Source organism: Oculina patagonica, chromosome 14, assembly GCF_052425735.1.
Source record: "Oculina patagonica isolate OP01 chromosome 14, crgOcupat, whole genome shotgun sequence".
NCBI classification, from domain to species: domain Eukaryota; kingdom Metazoa; phylum Cnidaria; class Anthozoa; order Scleractinia; family Oculinidae; genus Oculina; species Oculina patagonica.
The window spans coordinates 4,719,811-4,738,015 of NC_135771.1; the positions used below are offsets into that span (position 1 = coordinate 4,719,811).

At 39.5% G+C, this 18,205-nt stretch overlaps 1 protein-coding gene across 2 annotated transcripts in view; it reads right to left on the minus strand.

The window, feature by feature from the left end:
- Positions 1 to 1,889: 1,889 nt before the first annotated feature.
- Positions 1,890 to 18,205, minus strand: part of LOC144638086 (cytoplasmic dynein 1 heavy chain 1-like) — a 99,726-nt gene continuing 83,410 nt past the window's right edge. Inside the window, exons 77-96 of one of the 2 annotated variants that reach the window (XM_078497212.1) lie at positions 17,846 to 18,006; positions 15,824 to 15,935; positions 15,185 to 15,245; positions 14,924 to 15,047; positions 14,573 to 14,686; positions 13,577 to 13,747; positions 13,182 to 13,283; positions 12,891 to 13,012; positions 12,085 to 12,188; positions 11,839 to 11,920; positions 9,473 to 9,529; positions 7,945 to 8,032; positions 7,609 to 7,677; positions 6,371 to 6,494; positions 5,104 to 5,246; positions 4,195 to 4,305; positions 3,757 to 3,820; positions 3,105 to 3,201; positions 2,765 to 2,801; positions 1,890 to 2,330 (exon numbers count right to left, since the gene is read on the minus strand). In XM_078497212.1, the coding sequence (XP_078353338.1) occupies positions 2,187 to 2,330; positions 2,765 to 2,801; positions 3,105 to 3,201; positions 3,757 to 3,820; positions 4,195 to 4,305; positions 5,104 to 5,246; positions 6,371 to 6,494; positions 7,609 to 7,677; positions 7,945 to 8,032; positions 9,473 to 9,529; positions 11,839 to 11,920; positions 12,085 to 12,188; positions 12,891 to 13,012; positions 13,182 to 13,283; positions 13,577 to 13,747; positions 14,573 to 14,686; positions 14,924 to 15,047; positions 15,185 to 15,245; positions 15,824 to 15,935; positions 17,846 to 18,006 (2,087 nt within the window). In that variant the 3' untranslated portion in view covers positions 1,890 to 2,186. The remainder of the gene's footprint in view (positions 2,331 to 2,764; positions 2,802 to 3,104; positions 3,202 to 3,756; positions 3,821 to 4,194; positions 4,306 to 5,103; positions 5,247 to 6,370; positions 6,495 to 7,608; positions 7,678 to 7,944; positions 8,033 to 9,472; positions 9,530 to 11,838; positions 11,921 to 12,084; positions 12,189 to 12,890; positions 13,013 to 13,181; positions 13,284 to 13,576; positions 13,748 to 14,572; positions 14,687 to 14,923; positions 15,048 to 15,184; positions 15,246 to 15,823; positions 15,936 to 17,845; positions 18,007 to 18,205) is intronic. The other variant, XM_078497213.1, reaches the window with a different exon arrangement.

Sequence of the window (18,205 nt, forward strand, 5' to 3'; positions counted from 1 at the left end):
AGCTAAACTTTTATTGTTGTCTCTAATTTGAAGCTATTGTAAATCATTGTAATAAATAATTAATTCCTAAGTCCCCTAAAGTTGCCAAATTTTAAATGACCGACTTCACATGGGGCCTTCAAAAACCGCTGCGAGACGTCTGCTGCAAACTTTAATATTGTTATGAATTCGTCTCGCCATCAAAATTTGAAGCCATTGCAAATCACTGCCTTTTTGTATAAACAAAACTTCTGGTATAAATAATTAATTCCTAAGTCCTCTAAAATTGCCAAATTTTCATCTATCGACTTAATATGGGGCCTTTAAAACTGACAGCGAGAGCTCTGCTAAAATAATAATTTTCACACAGTTATGAATTCGTTTAGCTGGTATCCGCTTTATTCGGCTCTCGAACATACCCTGCGCTGGGAAAAGACCAGTTAACCAGGCAAGAGCAGAAAAAGATAAATAAATAAATTAAAATGAAAAATAAATAAATACAAATAAAAATCGATGCTGCTCTCGCGGCCTAGTTTTCGACTGACTTGTTTTTTCTTTCCTTTCTTTTGTCCATTTTGCAAAATAGGCCGTTACATGAAAATCATCTAATCCGACGATCTAACCAATCAAATGTAATGAAATTCAATGAGTTTTAAAAAAAGCTTTTCTGGTTGATTTTTGTTTTCTAAACTGAGATAACGTTCTTTTGCAAAAGGCTGCGAAAGTGAATGATTTTTCACCGAATTGCAGGACTGAACTTCAACAAATAATTGGTTTTGTTCTAATGTAAATATTCACGATATACCATGTAGAAAGACCAATCACAGCGGGAAAGCCAAAAAAATAATATCCGCGAAGGCGGATACGACAGGTACCCCCTACCCTTCTCGCTAATTTGAAAATCATGAAATATTAAAGAAATCAGTAAATATCCGAACCTCCATCCCAGACATCGCAAAAGTTGTGATCGTTTGAAATGTAAAAGTAACGGTTTCTGGAAGTCCGTGAGCACATTTTAGGTTTTTTCTCTGCCAATTGAAATGGAGGTAAATGATACGAAGATAGACCCTCGAAAATACTTTGCCCCGTTGCGGTAGTGCCAGCATTGGCAATAATTTGGTTTCATCAACAATTCCGAGGCTGAAAGGATCAATGGTGGATCTACAGCAATTTTCCCACCTAGCCTCTGGGTCCCCTCTTTTCTTAACCCAAATCGGCGCATCACTTCAAATCCCCCCACCCCTACGCTAAAGTCTGAGACATCTTGATCCGCCACAAAGGAAAACGATAACTTATCGGAAGGGGAGAGGGTATAATGAGACTTAGGATTACCAGAACCTCAGGTCTCCGTTTCCTGATTTTTACTAAACACAGAACGAGTTATCCCTCCGATCCCGATCAGTTTCACGCCAGAGACATACCGTGATATTTACGGCGCCGTGAAACAACATACGAACATCCGTCTGAAAACCAGCCATTTTTAGAAATGTACGAATGGAGACTGTAAAAAGACGCTGTATATTGACTTTAGCGCTTACAGAGTAACGACCTCTTTCCTCCGCAGAGGCCTCTTTCGTGTTCCGTACGGGCTGGGAAATGGGGAGAGGTGAAAAGTAAGCGCGCGGAGCCTGGAGAGAATCGGAATGAAAGCGAAATTTTTTTTTTTTTTCCTCCCTCTTTTTTTTTTCGTGTTTTTCGCCTTCCCCCACTGAAGGAGCCTCTGCGGAGGAGAGGAGTAAAGACAGTCTTCTTGGCAGGCGTTTTATGGTATGTCACGCGACGCTCGCCCAACGACGGGAGCAATGCGTGGAGGGAGCGTTGCGTGACATCCAAAAAAAAAAAAAAAAACGGCTGCGAGGGACACTAAAGTACAGAGAGCTACACGGAAAACAAACAAAAACAAGACACGATTTCACCACAATAACCCCAAATTTATTATGTTGCTATATTGCTTTCAGCTTTCAGCTTCGGTACCTTATCGTAGGTTACTGACAACTTGTGTCAAGACTTGTCTAGATGTAACAGTAGCAGTACTAAATATATTGTTGCTTGCTAAATTCAAATCGACTAAAGTGCGCTAACTAAATACAACGCTTGGTTGTAACATTTGTGATTATTTCTAGAACTACCTAATGTGCTGTGTTCGAAATCAAGAACTGAAAAACGGGGCCAGGACGGCGTTGGTTACGTGTCTAAATCACGTGATATCAGCCACTCAAGGAGGACGCCAGGAACGCCACACCGCGCTCATAAAAGCGGTGTTCTTGGCCAGCGGGTTCACCTCTGGTTGCCATGTTAACAGTGAAGAGGAGCTCGGTGCGTGACTGGTTGAGGTACACGGGAAGGGTAACCTGCAATAAAAGAGAAAGACGAACGTGTTAAGTTGCTGGAATTTCTTTCAATCTAGCCTGTGAAAAGGCTCCTTGCTTGGGAAAAGGGCCAAAAGAAAAGCGAAAAGAGCCGATAGGATCCCTCCCCTTTTCTGAATCCTCGCTCGCTCTCCAATCTATCCCAGACAAGCAGCCTGTTTAAAGGCAACTCAGGCCTGTACTAGCGAACTGATGAGACAAATTGACAAATTGCCCAGGGGAGGGGAACCTACTATGGGCTGGTGCCACATCTACGCGGTGTATTCGAACTCCTAGTGGCTCCCGGGTTAAGCTCCGGCGATGTGCGCCACTTTGGCACCAGAAACAAACAATTCTTTATGATCTATGAATAAGAAGTTAATGCTTTTTTTTCTTACATCTACAGCCATAAAATAAAAGACAAAGCTCATACATACCTTTCCCTCTTCACTATCATGAGATCCTGGTTCAACTCTGAAAGTTCGAAAACAAGTGTTAATTCAAACCATTTACTCAAGTTTTCGAAACACTAAGTAACTTGCAACATCTATGAATTTTTGTCAAAAATAATCCTTATCGACCTCATTATCACTGTCAGAAGCTAGCAATTTCAAAATAGTAAGACTAGAATTGCCAAAAGTAGTGTGACCTAGCCCTTCCTTGCGTGACACGTGACTACACATGACGTAAACCATAGTCACGCCATTGGTCCAAAATGTTTTGAAACCTCCAGTGTAACGCTATACTAATTGACAGAGCTCTTTGCTGAAACTATACCTGATCCACTTGATGCTTGTCAGTGCGAGGTCTGTTGAAATTGTAGCTGTCAGTTCTAACTTGTTGTCTAAGCAACGCGCTCCCTGAAGCCTCAAACCTGCGAAAAACAAAGAAAAACGCTAAGCAAACAACAAAAATGATTTAGTTTTTGTTTTTGCAATTCCTGTTACATATTTTTGGCTACATGTAGGAGCACTAGATGATTCTGCAATTGACGTGCTTGTTTTTTCCCGCCATTTTAGAACGATGCAAATATGGCGTAGCCTGCGTTGCAGACGAACTAAAGGATTCTGTTACACGTCCGGCTGCAACGCAGGCTAATATGAAGTGAAATACTGTTTTCTATGAATATTCGAGCTCTATTAATTTTCTCAAAACTTGTGGTCCCTGCCGTAAAAAGATCAGACTTTGCATGTACAGTTCGAAGTGTAAGCCTGCACAAAACCTCCTGAGCAAAAACGAAATGGTTTATCCTTTTATAAACCTTAGGCTTACATGACTTTGGTGAAGAGCTTTCAGTTGTGTTTTTTGAACTTTTCAAACATCTATCTAAAAAAATTCCCGCCGTCTTTGGCTAGATCTTTTAAACAAATGTATAGAACAAAATTACGCAACTGCAGGCTTATTAGCACATAAATGCATTCACTTTTACCTTTTATTCCAAAGCTACAGTCATCAATAGTCAGTCGATCGTCTGGGCCGTTGGCAATGGTGACCTTGGAAGAGAAAAACATTATTGAGGCTATCAGATAAAACTTTCGGTTCTCATTCAATCTAACGAAAAACGGTCGCCTTCCCCATTAAGCGAACTATCGAGCAAGAAAACAAACGAGCGGCCAATCAGCAAACAAACAAACAGACGAGCGAGCAAGCGACGAACGAACGAACGAACGAACGAACGAACGAACGAACGAACGAACGAACGAACGAACGAACGAACGAACGAACGAACGAACGAACGAACGAACGAACGAACGAACGAACGAACGAACGAACGAACGAACGAACGAACGAACGAACGAACGAAGAAGCGCCGAACAAGTGAGCGACTAAACGACAATAACTGAACACTAACAGCAACTTTATTTACCTCCAAAGCCAGTTCTTCAAGAGACCAGTTGTTAGCCTGTGCGACGAACTGGCGAGTTGCTGTGATGTACGCCTCTGGAACGAACATGCCACCCAACCAAATGTGCAGATTCTGAAACGAAGGAGGAAAAATGTTCATTCTGGAGTTGTGTGCACAGCATTGACGGAAAAAAGACTAATTATTTTTCCATTTTCTAAAAGAGTCCACAACACTCGTCGAAAAAAAGCATTTTTCTCGCGCTCTATGGAAATCTGAAACAAGCTCATGTCGAAATGTCGATTCTAGCTTATTTGATTAATAACAAGAAAACAGTCAAGGTTACTTACAATTTTCTTGTTAAGTTCAATGAGCTTGAGCGCCCACAAACTTGTAATCGCAAGAGAGAAAACATGCGCTCGAGCAAAGAAACAAATGTATTACGGGTTTTTTAGCCTAGCAGGTCATTTTGAGTCGACCGCTGTCAAACGACAAAAATTTACAAAAAACAAGAAAAGTACTTCAAAGATAAGGTTGTAATTTTTACCGTTCAAAGTTCGATACTTTACCAGTATCATAATGATTTACTAAATTTTTGGAGTTTTACTAAAAAAGTTCAACGTGTTTTAAAACAAGAAAATGTAGACTTGTCGGCGCCATTTGTCGAAACAATTTGACAGCAATTTGGTTCGAATGCAGAGCATTTTTAAAAATGGTAAAAACACTAGTTTGTTTGAGGGAAAGGACATATATTTACGCGCATATCCTTTCTTATCTTCTCTTCTTGAATCCTTTATATCTCCTCAGGGAGAATAGGGCCTTAGTTATCTGTTGATCCTTTCTTATACTTCCACTTTAATATGAGCGAAATTCTCCGAAATCATAAAGAAAAACTGCCTGAGACCGCGGTCAAGTGGAGTGGAAATTACAAACCTTAAGACCCTTGGCTCCACCAGTATTAGCGGCATGTGAGATCTTTTGCAACTGTTTAACACGGTCACTGAAATCAGCTACCCACTGCAGAACAGTCAGGCCTTTTGGCACAGTGTAACGTCTCCAGTTAGATGGCAAGATACCTGAAACAACAGAAAGAACAAACTGTTACACCAGTAATCTTGGGACAACTAAGTGGCGCACGTTTTGGGACTGGCACTAGTCAAGTATGCATAATGTCATTCTTGTCCCCATAGCCCTTCTCGTTTCCCTTAGCCGGCAGGGCCTTGGCACGAGAAACGAAGGGCTCTAGAAACTAGGATTTTTGATTTAATTCTAAGTTTTTTGATCCGCTGTTTGAAACAAAGACATCTTGAACGGAAGTAAAAAACGCCATGACTATTTCACACATATAAACACGTCACGACTGCATACAAGAAACTCGGAATTACTAGAATCCGGCTAGGACTGGAAATCCTGTCTCCACAGTCCTTCGTTCCTCGTGGCAAGGGCCCACCGGCTAATGGTAGCGAAATGGGCTATGGGGACGAGAATGGCACAACGTCGATTTTTTAATTTTAGGTGTATATTCTATGACCTCTAGCCAAGTTCACCGATCGCGAAAAGATTTAACCACAAAATAAAATCCTTAGCAATAAAGAGATTAAGCATGACGTTTATTTTTCCTGCGAACACAAAAATTCAACTTCTGCTGTCTGCCGTTTGGCGTTCGTACTCGGAAATAACTAGTTTTGTGTTTGTCGTAAATGTCGGATTTTTTCCCCAATTTTATGAGGGACTAATTTTTGAAGAAAAGGTAACAAAATGAAAGGCAAGCTCGCGTTTTCCGTTTGCCGTATAACTTCATGCTTAATCTCTCCAATAAATCTGAATCTGAACCTAAGGCAGATTCCTTGTTCTGGCATATTACGACAATACCAAGACTTTTTTTTAGAGCAGTTTTCAATTGAGTGTCGTAAAACCAAAACCAAAGTTATTACTCTGGCCAATCACAAAGGACACAGACAATCCAGTGAACCAATCAAAACTCGAAGCAAATACATGTAGCCGGCACGAAGCGCGGGAAAACGTGCGCGAGCGAGTCACGATTGGTTTTGGTTTTAGTTCTGATTGGCTGAGAAAGTGGCGCGAGATTTTTAAGCCAATCACTAAGCGTAGCAATGCAAAACCAAAGCAAACGCAATTAACTTTCGACACTCAAGTGAAAACCGCTCTATTAACGCCCCAATTGTTAAACAGTTCTTGCCTTTGACCAAGTCGCTCATGAGATTTCGTAGATAGTTGTCAGGCTTTCTCTGACTCTCACACACGAGTACAACGTGATTGAGGTCCTCTCGGATGGTGTTCAACAACTGGTATCCAGTGTTAACCTAAAATAATAAAATAACATCAATCAACAGCGCTTTATTACAGAGTAGTTTTTTACGATTGACAAGAGAAAATCTAAAACAGCAAGATAAGAACGATCCAAAAAAAAAAGAAAAAACGCATTAGAAAAACTGCAGGTACAGTGGATTCTCGGAGACAGGATTTGGCGTTTTAAAAATATATAGGGGTATTGAATGGTCTTCGCGAGCATTTGCGAGCAGAGCGTTTTTCTTTGCGAGCACGAGCATTGACAAAAGTAAGCCTTGCGAGCAACGAACACTTTTCAAAATGCTACCTCTACTAAAATCGAGCATGCGAACACTTGTAAAAATATGCGACCACGAGCAAACGAGCACCCACTAAAATTTTGCGAGCATTCCGAGCAGAAGCCTAATTTTGCGATCACTGCAAAATTTTGATGGACCATTCATGACCCCTATATATTAATTCTCCTTACCAAATGCAATAGAAATCTTTAAAGGGACATGGTCAGTGTTCAGACCGCGCTGACCTGGACACTAGTTTTCACGTTTTGAAAAAATTCCAACTTAACCCGAAATCAAAAATACGCGTAGAGAACCTTCAGAAATCTGCTTCAATCTTCTCAGTGTTTGTTTTTTTTTTTAAATTTTCCCATTTAGTGAAAAACTGAGAAGATTGAAGCAGATTTCTGAAGGTTCGTAAAACTAGTGTCCAGGCCAGCGCGGGTAAGAACGCTCACCATGTACCTTTAATGTAAGTTCTGAGAATTTAGTAGTACATCAAGATAGTATCCGCTAGTTGATGATTATTCTTTATTGTCATCAACTGTCTGTTCGTATATGCCTTCATTAGTCGGGGGAGTAAATGCTAGTTTTGGCAAATCTTCGTTGAAACACTCGAAAAGGTGCGAATTATTACCTCCCATCAAAAACTAGCGCGAGTGCTCGCGAGTAATCCGAAAGTAAATGCGCGAACAAATACGTCATGTTGCTTGGCAACTTCTGGAACGAACACCGCGGGCTCAGTCACGTCTCGGAGGCGGGGGGATTTCATCGTCAATTGGTACTTTTTCCCCGACTGTCATACTGTACGGAGAAAGTAGAAGTTGATCAGTCGTGTAATTCACTAACTTACCTCGCGTTCAAAGTAGCGGAAGAGTGGATCCTTAATGTTGTCCAAGGTACGCTTCAATGGAGTCAAGTCCTGCATTAAAAAGAAAAAAAAAATTATACAAGAGTGTTTAAACTTCAGGCTCTGACACGATCCGAACCCATAGCCTTCGTAATTCCGGTGAATTGTCGGCTTATTGATTGACTGAGAAGTTTGCAAAACCAACAAATGATCATTACACTTTTTCTTAATTAGCCAAATCCTTCACTGAGAGATAACAGTCATAAACGATGGGTTTCAATGTAAATCAGGAATGAGGTTAATAATGTGTAAGTTAATTGTTGAAGTAGTAGATCTTACCTTGGGTATCATGTTAAGCCAGTTGGTAGCTGTGGTATGCAAAGTCCTCATCCAGGCAGGGCGGGGATCACTATCTCGCCTCTTGTGTCTAATACAAGGGAATGTGGTGCAAAGTTAGGAAACAAGTAACACAGGTATGTTCTGGACTTGATATTAAAGAAACTATGCCACACTATTTTAGGCGACTCTTGGATTTCTTCCGTAATAATAAACTCAAAACTTGAAAAATGAAATTCTTAAATAAAATTTCGTACAATGCTGAAATATCAGACAAAAGAAAACGATGATTTTCGAGTAATTTAGACCACATTTTCACTGACTCAGCGTAATTTAAATCGTGTTTCTTTGTATCTTACAAACTGACTTCTTTTGTGAAGTTATCACTAAAAATCTATTTAAAGATTTCATTGGATTTTGGGGACAGTCTGTGTATGCAAAATAACCTGAAGTAGCGTGACATAGCGTGACAGAGCCATCAAAGATAGCGTGACCTAACCAGACCACTCCCAACCTTATCGTTATTTACAATTATACCAACGCCCGTTTCTGATCCTGATTTTCACTTTAACATCTTCATGAACATTTTTTCGTCGTGTTAAATGATTCGCCTTTAAAAACTTTATCATTTAGTACGACATTGCTTGCAAACTGTTTTAACTTTTTTTAAACTATATGTCTTATTTTTGAACAGGCAAGTCAGCTGTTTTGAGGAAAGCTACGCACGGGTAAAATCGAACATGCCATAATATATTAAGGCAGGTCAGATGTTAACCGGTGCGTAGTTTCCTGCCTAGTTTTATCCACAGATAATCACTAGATGGTCTTAAATTAAGAGTCGGATGCAACCTGAAATCATTCCGTAAACAACTCTATGGCCTACATAATTTAATTTTATGACAATTTCAAGAGGTTTAAAACAAAACAAAGACATTCAAAAACAAAATGAAGGTTAAACATAGATACAAAAGAACGGTGTGCAAATGAACGTTGAGGTGAAACGTATGTAGTGCAGAAGGTGAAACGCACGCATGCATACTTACATGCTGCCACGCTATATACGCTAGCAGCACGTGCCATACTTTCACTCACCTCTACAATCGGCACACGCTGTACTTTCACGTGCATGACAGGCGCGTGCTATACGACTTTAACTTACAGGCAGGCACGTGCCATATTTTTACTAACATCCACGAACCGCACGTGACATACTTTTATTCACGTTACAGGCACGTGCTATACTTAAACATGCGCAAGAAGCGCTGGCCATTCTTTTAATTTACATGTAAGAGCGGCGCGTGTCATAGCTTGGACGCGCCACGTGCCATTCTTACACGCTCTTATTGCACTTTTATTTACTGCTTTATTTTAAATTTACTATTAATACGCGCTAAAAGCTTAAACGAGCAGAGCATTTCAGGGACAATTAGTCTCCCGAAAAAGCTCAGGCTGTAAACCTAGAATCCAACATGGCTTTTAACCAATCACAGCATGCGTACCATAATTGTTATTTTATAAAACCTTTACTTACTCATCGTCAATTCCATGCATGATTGGTGGAAACTCGACTTCAAGCGGCTGGCCTAAGCTTTAAATGAAATGTTTAACATGCATGAAGGTTGGAGTTTGTAAGAACGCAAAGAAGAGTTCGAAAATGAAGCACAGAAGGAGATGAAAAGGTTGTATTCGGTTGTTACACTATAATTCGTTTTGATTGTCAGGCTTTTATCCTTTAGGGATAAAGTTTATCCCTTATAATACATGCCCCGCTTGTTCAAAGGATCGATAACGCTATCCACCGGATAAATCGCCATTCGGTGGATAAGTGTCGACAAAACATACTACGCTATCCACTGGATAGTGATTTATCCGGTGTATAGCGTTATCCCCCTTTTTTTAAAAAACCGGGGCCAGGTTACGAAATGTTATTGGCCAGGAAGAACCGTATTCATTCATTTGAAATACTGAAATACTGAAATACTACCAACATGTAGCAAATGGCGGAGTGGTTTTCAAATGTGATAAGTGTAACAATTTCAATTTTTTTACAAAAACAAAAAAAGAAAAAGAAGACAATCTGGCAGCCAGACAGTGTGCATTTCAATTAGATTATCTCTGAATACGTACCAAAATCTTTGTGCGATGTAACTGACTTGTAAAACGTTTCAAAATAAAGTTTTAAAAAATAGCCTAACCAGGATTGATTTTGATGGTTTGATTTGTTTTAAAACTCGATAATTATGTTGAATTTTAGAATAAACGAACAACAACTACTATCATTTTTTCTCTAATACTAAAATCTTAATTAAGGAAGAAAGCTTTTTTTTGGCCGAATACAACCTTTTTCAATCAAAGAAAAGACGTCGCCAGTTTCACGGATTTGTTGGAGGATGTTAAACAGCCACGATGTGAGATTGTTAGGATGTCATTCCACTGTAGCAGAAAAAAACGCATCACCCCGATTAGCTGCTGAACATTCGCACGAAATGCAGTTTGTTGAGTTGAGATATAAGCCGCACCGAAAAACGATGATCATTCCATTAGATTTCAGTGGTTAAAAGAAGTGTTATTCCCCAAGCACCCACAATGAAATGCGCCAAGCCCGTTGCCATCTTATAAGGCTTTGGAAGACTGAAAGCGGAACTCACGGTTGCCACAGACATCAGTTTTTAAAATTCCCTGACTTTTCCCTGATAAAAATCAAATTTCCCTTACCAAAAAATGCAAAATGTCAGATATCATTGCAGGGTCCAGCCTCCATTTCCAAAAGAAAAAACATCGCTGAGATCACATTGACCTATAATATTTCTTCTAGCCTTCAATGGTATTACATCAGCGGTCAGATATAATTTTAATTTTCCCTGTCTTTTCTTCATTATGAGTCAATATTCCCTGACTCAAAATAAAATTCCCTGACTTTTCCCTGACCTTGAAGAATTTTATTTTTTTCCCTGGCCATTTCCTGACCTGTGGCAACAATGGAACTACTTAACGGGGTAGTCAAAGTTGATGTGCGATAAAATACAATGTGGTTGTTGCCTCATTGGCTGAGATCTTTGGAAGATCTTTTTAAAGACGTCAAGAAAGTCGAAAAGTATAAACAAGCTTGTTAAAGTGAGCGGCAACGGGTTGGACACATTTCATGATAATATCTTTGCAAGCAAGCAAGCAAACAAGCAATGAACGGTCAAAGCAAGCTAAGCATGATTCAAATTAAGCTTGAACGAATGAGTGTAAGAAATGAAAGTGACGAAATGATTAAAAGATTTAAAAGGAACCAAAACAGGGGAAACAAACATTTTAAACATAATGCAATTTAAAAATTAATATTTAAAAAAATACAACTATTTTATATTTAAGATAACAGTAACCAAGGTTAAATGTCAGACATTGTTAATGTTTTAGAAGAAAGTAAATCAATATCATTGTTATCTCAGTTTAGAGAAAGTTGTGACCGTTTAGTTATTTCAAGCAAAATTATTACAAGGAACGTTCAATTGTTATTAACACAGCAGTAATAAAAATATTAATATCTCTGTTAGACGATAACGTGAAATTCTCCTGTTTCATTTTCAAGTTCAAAAAGTTAATTTTTATTAACGATCGCCATGCAATCACTTTATATTGTTAAATCCGAGAAGATATATACCTTGGACTTAGTCGATAAGTTTTCTTACTTCTGAGTTCTCATCACTTTTTATTTGAGGTGTTAATGTAATTAGAATAAATTCAATGTCGATTAGTGTTTGGTGGTCAGGAGTATACGTAGCAGACTAACTGAACTACTAGCTTTATAAACTTTTCCACTATTTCGATGCAACACAACACTTTCTGAAACTCAAAGCGTAAGTCAAATATGGTCACCAATCCTTCCTGGTCATCACGGCTTAACCTTACCTAGCGGAGTCTGGGGAGTAGGCCAGCTCATCGTCATCACTCAACATCTGCATCTTCAGTAGCTTAGCAACCATGTCCTGACCTATACGTAAACAAAGTCAAGAATAAACGATGACATATTACAATTGTGTAAATATTGGTTTCCATGGTAATCACCGAGTTGCTATGAAGTTTGTTCGTGCGTACGACGGAACGAAACCGGCTTCCTGCAGTAAGTCATATCAGTTCAAGCCTTTACTAACTTACCTTGTGTGGTCAGTAGCACTTTCTCTGCATTGTTGGGCAGGCCGAGCCAAGAGGGAGACTGCGCATCAGGAAGAGCTTCAGTCCATTGCAGAAACTGTTCTCGCCTGAGTATTAAAAGAAAGAGACTTGGATTGAAATCACATAAAAATACCTGATTTATTACAGGGAATTGGATAAGACGGATGATAATGCAGGGCGGCATTTTACAAGGCAAAAGTTCATTTTAGTCAGAAACTGCGTCCGTTTTGCAGGTTATAGTTGTGAAACTGACACTTTCGTGAGCCTCCTTCAAAAGTTTTAGATCACTCCAGGGCTCAAAATAACGGCCGGTCAACGGACAAAATGACGATTTGTCCGGACAAATTTTGGTTCGGCGGTCATTTTGACCGGTCACATACACAGCTTTCAAATAAATAACTCACACAAAAAAATTTATTTGTTAAATGTGAAACTATGCAGAGTAACATAACATTACGGCTACTGAGCATTTTGTCTTATGTAGAGTAGAACGCAGAAGAAATGGAAATTCAAAAAGCAAACATAATAAAATGACACTTATAGCGATCAAAACATTTAAGCTTAAGCCTTATACTCTTTAATATCGAGTGTTTAGCTTATGAGGCGAAATTTTTGGCAGAATAGGCTATTGCTTCAAAGTAAATACTCAATATTTTGACCGGTCAAAAACGAGACATGACCGAGCAAAAATTGATTTGGCCGGTCAACATGACCGGCCAGTATTCAAAAATTATTTTGAGCCCTGCACTCTAATCTGAAGTTTTTGTCTCTTTTCGGGCTTGTCGTACCTGATTCCTTCTGGCATAACGATCTTCTTGCCTTTTTCTCCATCCACATCGAGAACCAAGGGGAAATCAGATTCAAAACTGCTCACAGTGAACAGGCGATTCACAAAGGAAGTCATCAGGCGCTGAAGGAAAACGAGCATTATTTAGTCTTAGAAGATACTAATATGTAACGTCACACAACGCTACCAACACTATCGCGGGAGAAGCGTTGCGTGAAAATACATCCCAACAGCTCATCAAAAACATCAAAATATGATCCGAGAAAAACAAAACAGTGGGAACAGTTCAAACCTGATCAAAATCGTTGTCGATACGTCCGCCATAAATGGCCTGTGATAACAGCGCTTGAAGAGCGTCCCAGGGAACTTTGTTGGGAGGCAGATTGGTACGGCCCTAAAAAGAGATAAAAGACAATTTAGGACTAGCTTCCCTAGCGTGACAGTTGACAAAGAACGACTTTACTGGACGAGCTCTCCTTGCGTGACTAGATAAGAGCATGACGTTCGAAAATCTTTTACTGTTACAAGACTGTCACGCACCTGAGCCACTACGTCCAGCCAAGTGTCTAGCGTGTCACAGGCGACGCGCAAATCAGACTCAAAGAACTCGCGTCAGTCAACACAGGCTTACTGGATGGACTCGCGTTACCTTAATATATTTCTGTTACAAGACCAACTGTCACGCACCTGAGCGACTGCATCCAACCAGGTGTCTAGCGTGTCACAGGCGACTCGCAAATCAGACTCACTGAACTCGTACCGCTTGGACCATCCAAGAGGTACGTAGCGAAGACGTTCTTGAACGATGGCATGGAACCACGCCAACAGAAAATACAGACGAGCTCGCTCACTTGGCGCCTGGGGAGAGTCACAAGGAAAGAAGACGTTATTGGTTACAACAATTAAAGTTCTTTCGAAAAAAGCACCACAGTCAACATTAACATCGAACAAGATAGCAGAGTGGTCAAAATCGTATTTCTTTTTGTGCACTACCAACTTCTCAGAACTGACATTAAAAGTAAATGAATTACAATCACATATCGTTTTCAAGCTTGTGACTATAAGGATCTCAGTTATGTGCTATGTTGCTTTTAGTGTCAGAGCAGTTTTCAATTGAGTGTCATAAAACCAAAACCATAGTAATTACTCTGGCCAATCATAAAGGCCACAGACAATCCAGTAAACCAATAAAAACTCGAAGCAAATACATGTAGCTGGCACGAAGCGCGGCAAAACGTACGCGAGCGAGTCACGATTGGTTTTGGTTTTAGTTCTGATTGGCTGAGAAAGTGGCGCGAGATTTTTAAGCCAATCACTAAGCGTAGCAATGCAAAACCAAAGCAAACGCAATTTACTTTCGACACTCAAGTGAAAACCGCTCTAATGTGGGGAAATCAAGCTAACTCAATCATTGAGTGCGCATGGATTGATTTTATTCGGACAAACAAGTGCCGTTTTTTTGGAAATCCTCGTCAAAGTACGGAAGAGTTTCCGATTCCAGTTGTCCGGTAAGAACCAGCATGAACAATCCGAAAGTTGACACTTCAGCATGTCGTCATCATGTTACGTCACGTTGCTTAGCAACCTTTCTGTTGACTACTGCGGACTCAGGGAATACTCGGAGAAGGGATCACGACTATAACAGATGTTTATTCTCATGATTTGATTCAAGTTTATACTGACCTTGCACATCCTAGCTGCTGGTACAGCACTGAATGTTCTCAATAGATTAGCCTTTACTCCTGGGGGAGGCTCGAACACAAACACGCGGGAAGCTCTTAGCAAGTTCACTGGAACCTATAAACATTACAAAAGACAGAAAGACATATTTATTGCTTAGTTGCCTACAGTTGCCAGAGTTTTTCAACACCTACACTTTTTTACAGATAATATCGATAGAAGCAGTCAAATAACAAGCAGAAAACATGAGCACCCAATATTTCCAAATCTTTCTTGTTCATCACGCAATTGTTTTTCCATAATGATTGTGTGACAAGCCCGAATAACGTCCAGAGAGGCTACATTGTACGATACCTTTGGATTGATTTCCATTGTCATAAACAGCCTGAAGCTTGAGTGTGGGTTCAATGAATGCAGCTTCTTCTCCAAAGTTACTAACCACTGAGGAGCAAGGTGAACATTCTTCAGAAGAACCCACCTGATATTAACAGAAACAAAAAAATAATAAGTTGGCTACACGTTACGTTAGCGATATTGCTTGCTTTTCGTTAGTTGGTTGGTGCAATCGTTTCGTTCGTTCGTTTGTTCGTTCTCCAGATTCATAAAAGAACTTACCTTCCAGACTTAGTAGCAGAGTTGATGGCTTTGTCAGCAAGGCTGAAACCCTCAGCAGACCCTGATGAACAAAATACAAATAATGAATGCCAAGATCCCTTTAAAAAGCGTGCACAAGCAATCCTCGCATCAAGGACAAACTTCTTTGAAAGGCTGACCTTACCCCTCTCCTAAATGTAGCAAGAGAGGGCCCATCTGCACTCAGATCCGTCCCCGCCTCCCTATCTTAACTTCACCCCACCTCCCCACCCCCGTTTGATTTAAAATGCGCGCACAAGCTCTCTTCACATTTAAGACAAATTTCTATGGAGGGATGTCCACTGCCTTTATTCCCTATTGTTAATGGAACAAGAAAGTGTCCACCTTCTCTCTGATCAACCCCCTCTCCGTTTTCAATTTGGGAAACACCCCCCCCCCCCCCCCAAAAAAAAAAAAAAAAAAAAACCTTTCTACTTAAAATGCACGCACAAACCCTGTTCACATCAAGGACAGATTTCTTAGGAGGATTGTCAACGCCTTTTCTCCCCCTTATTGGAACAAGAAAGAGTCCACCTTAACTCCGACCAGCTCCGGTATCCACCTTCACTTGGGGCAACCCCCTTGTTTTGAGCAAGTCTGCATTCGCTCCTGATAACTTACCGATAGCAATGGAGGTACACTGTTTGTTCTGTTCTGCAGCAAGATCATCCACCCAGCCACTTGCATCATAACCTGTCACGGAGCACATCAACAGTGGGGTTGACGCCTTGACCTGATGAAGCCAAAGACACTGTTGTTAACATTTCTACTTGCCTTACAAACATCACGCAATAAAATAGGGATTCCTAAACAAGAATGTTTGACCAGAAGTTCTCTTGAGGGCCAGTTGCTGAAGTGAGGTTAGTAAAACAATACAAAGGGTTGTAGTGGTACAATGGAGAGTCCAAAAACCTTTTTGCACATACTTCTTTTTATGTCACGCTGGATTATCGTCAAGCACAACAGTTTTGAACTCTTTCCTTATGTTTATGGTTCCAACTGTGGATGACCGTTCAAATGAAAGCTATTGAGCAGTACTTTCATGTGGTACTTTTTATTATGCTGTACAAGGTGGTTCTAACTTTTAAGTCTGTGGATGAAACCCTAGTGTGTGGCCATTTAAATGGAAGCTATTGAGCAGTACTTTAACATGGTACTGTTATTACGCTGTACAAGGTGATTTAACTTTTAAGTCTGTGGATGAAACCCTAGTGTGTGACCATTCAAACGAAAGCTACTGAGCACTACTTCCATGTGGTACTCTTTATTATGCTGTTCAAGATGGTTCATACTTTTAAGTCTGTGGATGAAACCCTAGTGTATGAGACCATTCAAACGAAAGCTACTGAGCAGTACTTCCATGTGGTACTGTAGATTATGCTGTACATGGTGGTTAGAACGACGAAAGCCTACTGTGTAACCACTCAATCGAAAGTTATCAAGCAGTACTCTGAGTGAGTGAGTGAGTGAGTGAGTGATACTTTATTTAACCTCGGAATTCCATCAATTACATTGGTTTTCATGAAAGCCGAGTGAGATTTAAAAAAAAAAAAATTAAATAGAGTTAAATAACACATACATATTAGAGTGGGACAAGCTATCAATAAGAAGATAGTAACATATCAAAGTCAATATCTTCCAGTCCTCTTTTAAAGGCTGCAAGAGATTTAGCTGACTTTTATTACTTTTATTCGTCCATTATATTTCTAATTTACAGAAATGTCATATATCTGCTAAAAATATTAATATATAATGACTGGAGATCTTAGCAAGCTCTACTGAGCTTTTCTAAAGAAGATCCCCATATGTTAAAAACTAACAATAATATAGCAGATGGATATAATTTCTATAAATGTAGTATCTAACACGGGTTTTGCTATTTTTAAAAATTAACTATAATCTAGCTTAAGAAATACATATGATTTTGCACATAGACTTTTGCTGATTTTTTAAATAGGCTATATGTTTTTAATACTTTAAGTTCCTTAGGTAATTTATTCCAAATTTGGGCCCCCCTAAATTTAAGAGAAAATTTCCCATAATTTGTCCTTTTATAATCAATATATATATTTGAGGCTGTTCTAGTGTTATGGCTATGGATCATTTCATTTAATTTAAAATAATTAGTAAAATAACTTGGTAGATTATCACTAAAGTATGAGTACATAAAGAGTGCCATCAGGTATGTATTTAACTCATATATATTAAGAATCTTTAATGATAGGAATAGTGGTCTAGATTTTTCCTTGTATTTTGCAAACTTCATAATTCTAACTATCTTTTTTTGCAGCATAAATAATGATTTTAGCCTGGATGGATAAGTACTTGTCCAGACTTAATTGAATTAGGCAAGGAATTCCACAATTTAGGACCAGCATAAAGAAAACTCTTTTTTAAAAAATCAGTTTTCGGTAATGGTAAATTAATATTTAATTCACTGTTCCTAATATTGTAAGGATTTCTTGCCTCGACTTTGCAAAATCTGTCAGTTAAATAGGATGGGGCTTCACCAGTAGAAATTTTAAAATTTTAAAATTTTCTCGCGTGGTACTGGATAGTACTCTTTGATCATTCACGGAAAAAACTAGTGAATTGTACTTTTACGTGGCTTTGCTTACTACAAGTTTCTAGAATAGTACAAACCTCGTGTTCAACAACAGATGCTAGATCCAGTCCTTGCTCGGCGTCATGCATGAAGTTCTCGCCGAGGATTGTTAGCACGACTTTCTGAGCCATAGCCAACATCCTGTCAGGACGTAATGCCTGGATCACTAGCAACTGATGTACTGCTTGGCCATTGTTTGCTGCAAAGGAAAGAGGAATGTATCAGATTTAACACCTTCACATTCAACTTTCATGGTCGCAAAAGGATCAGGGTTTATTTTAATAAGCTATGATACGAGTCATTGTTCGTGATAAACAAACGCTGCGAGTGCGTCGACAAAGATTTGCCAAAACTGCTATTTGTTTCCCCGACTGTTTAAGGACACATGCTTAACGCGG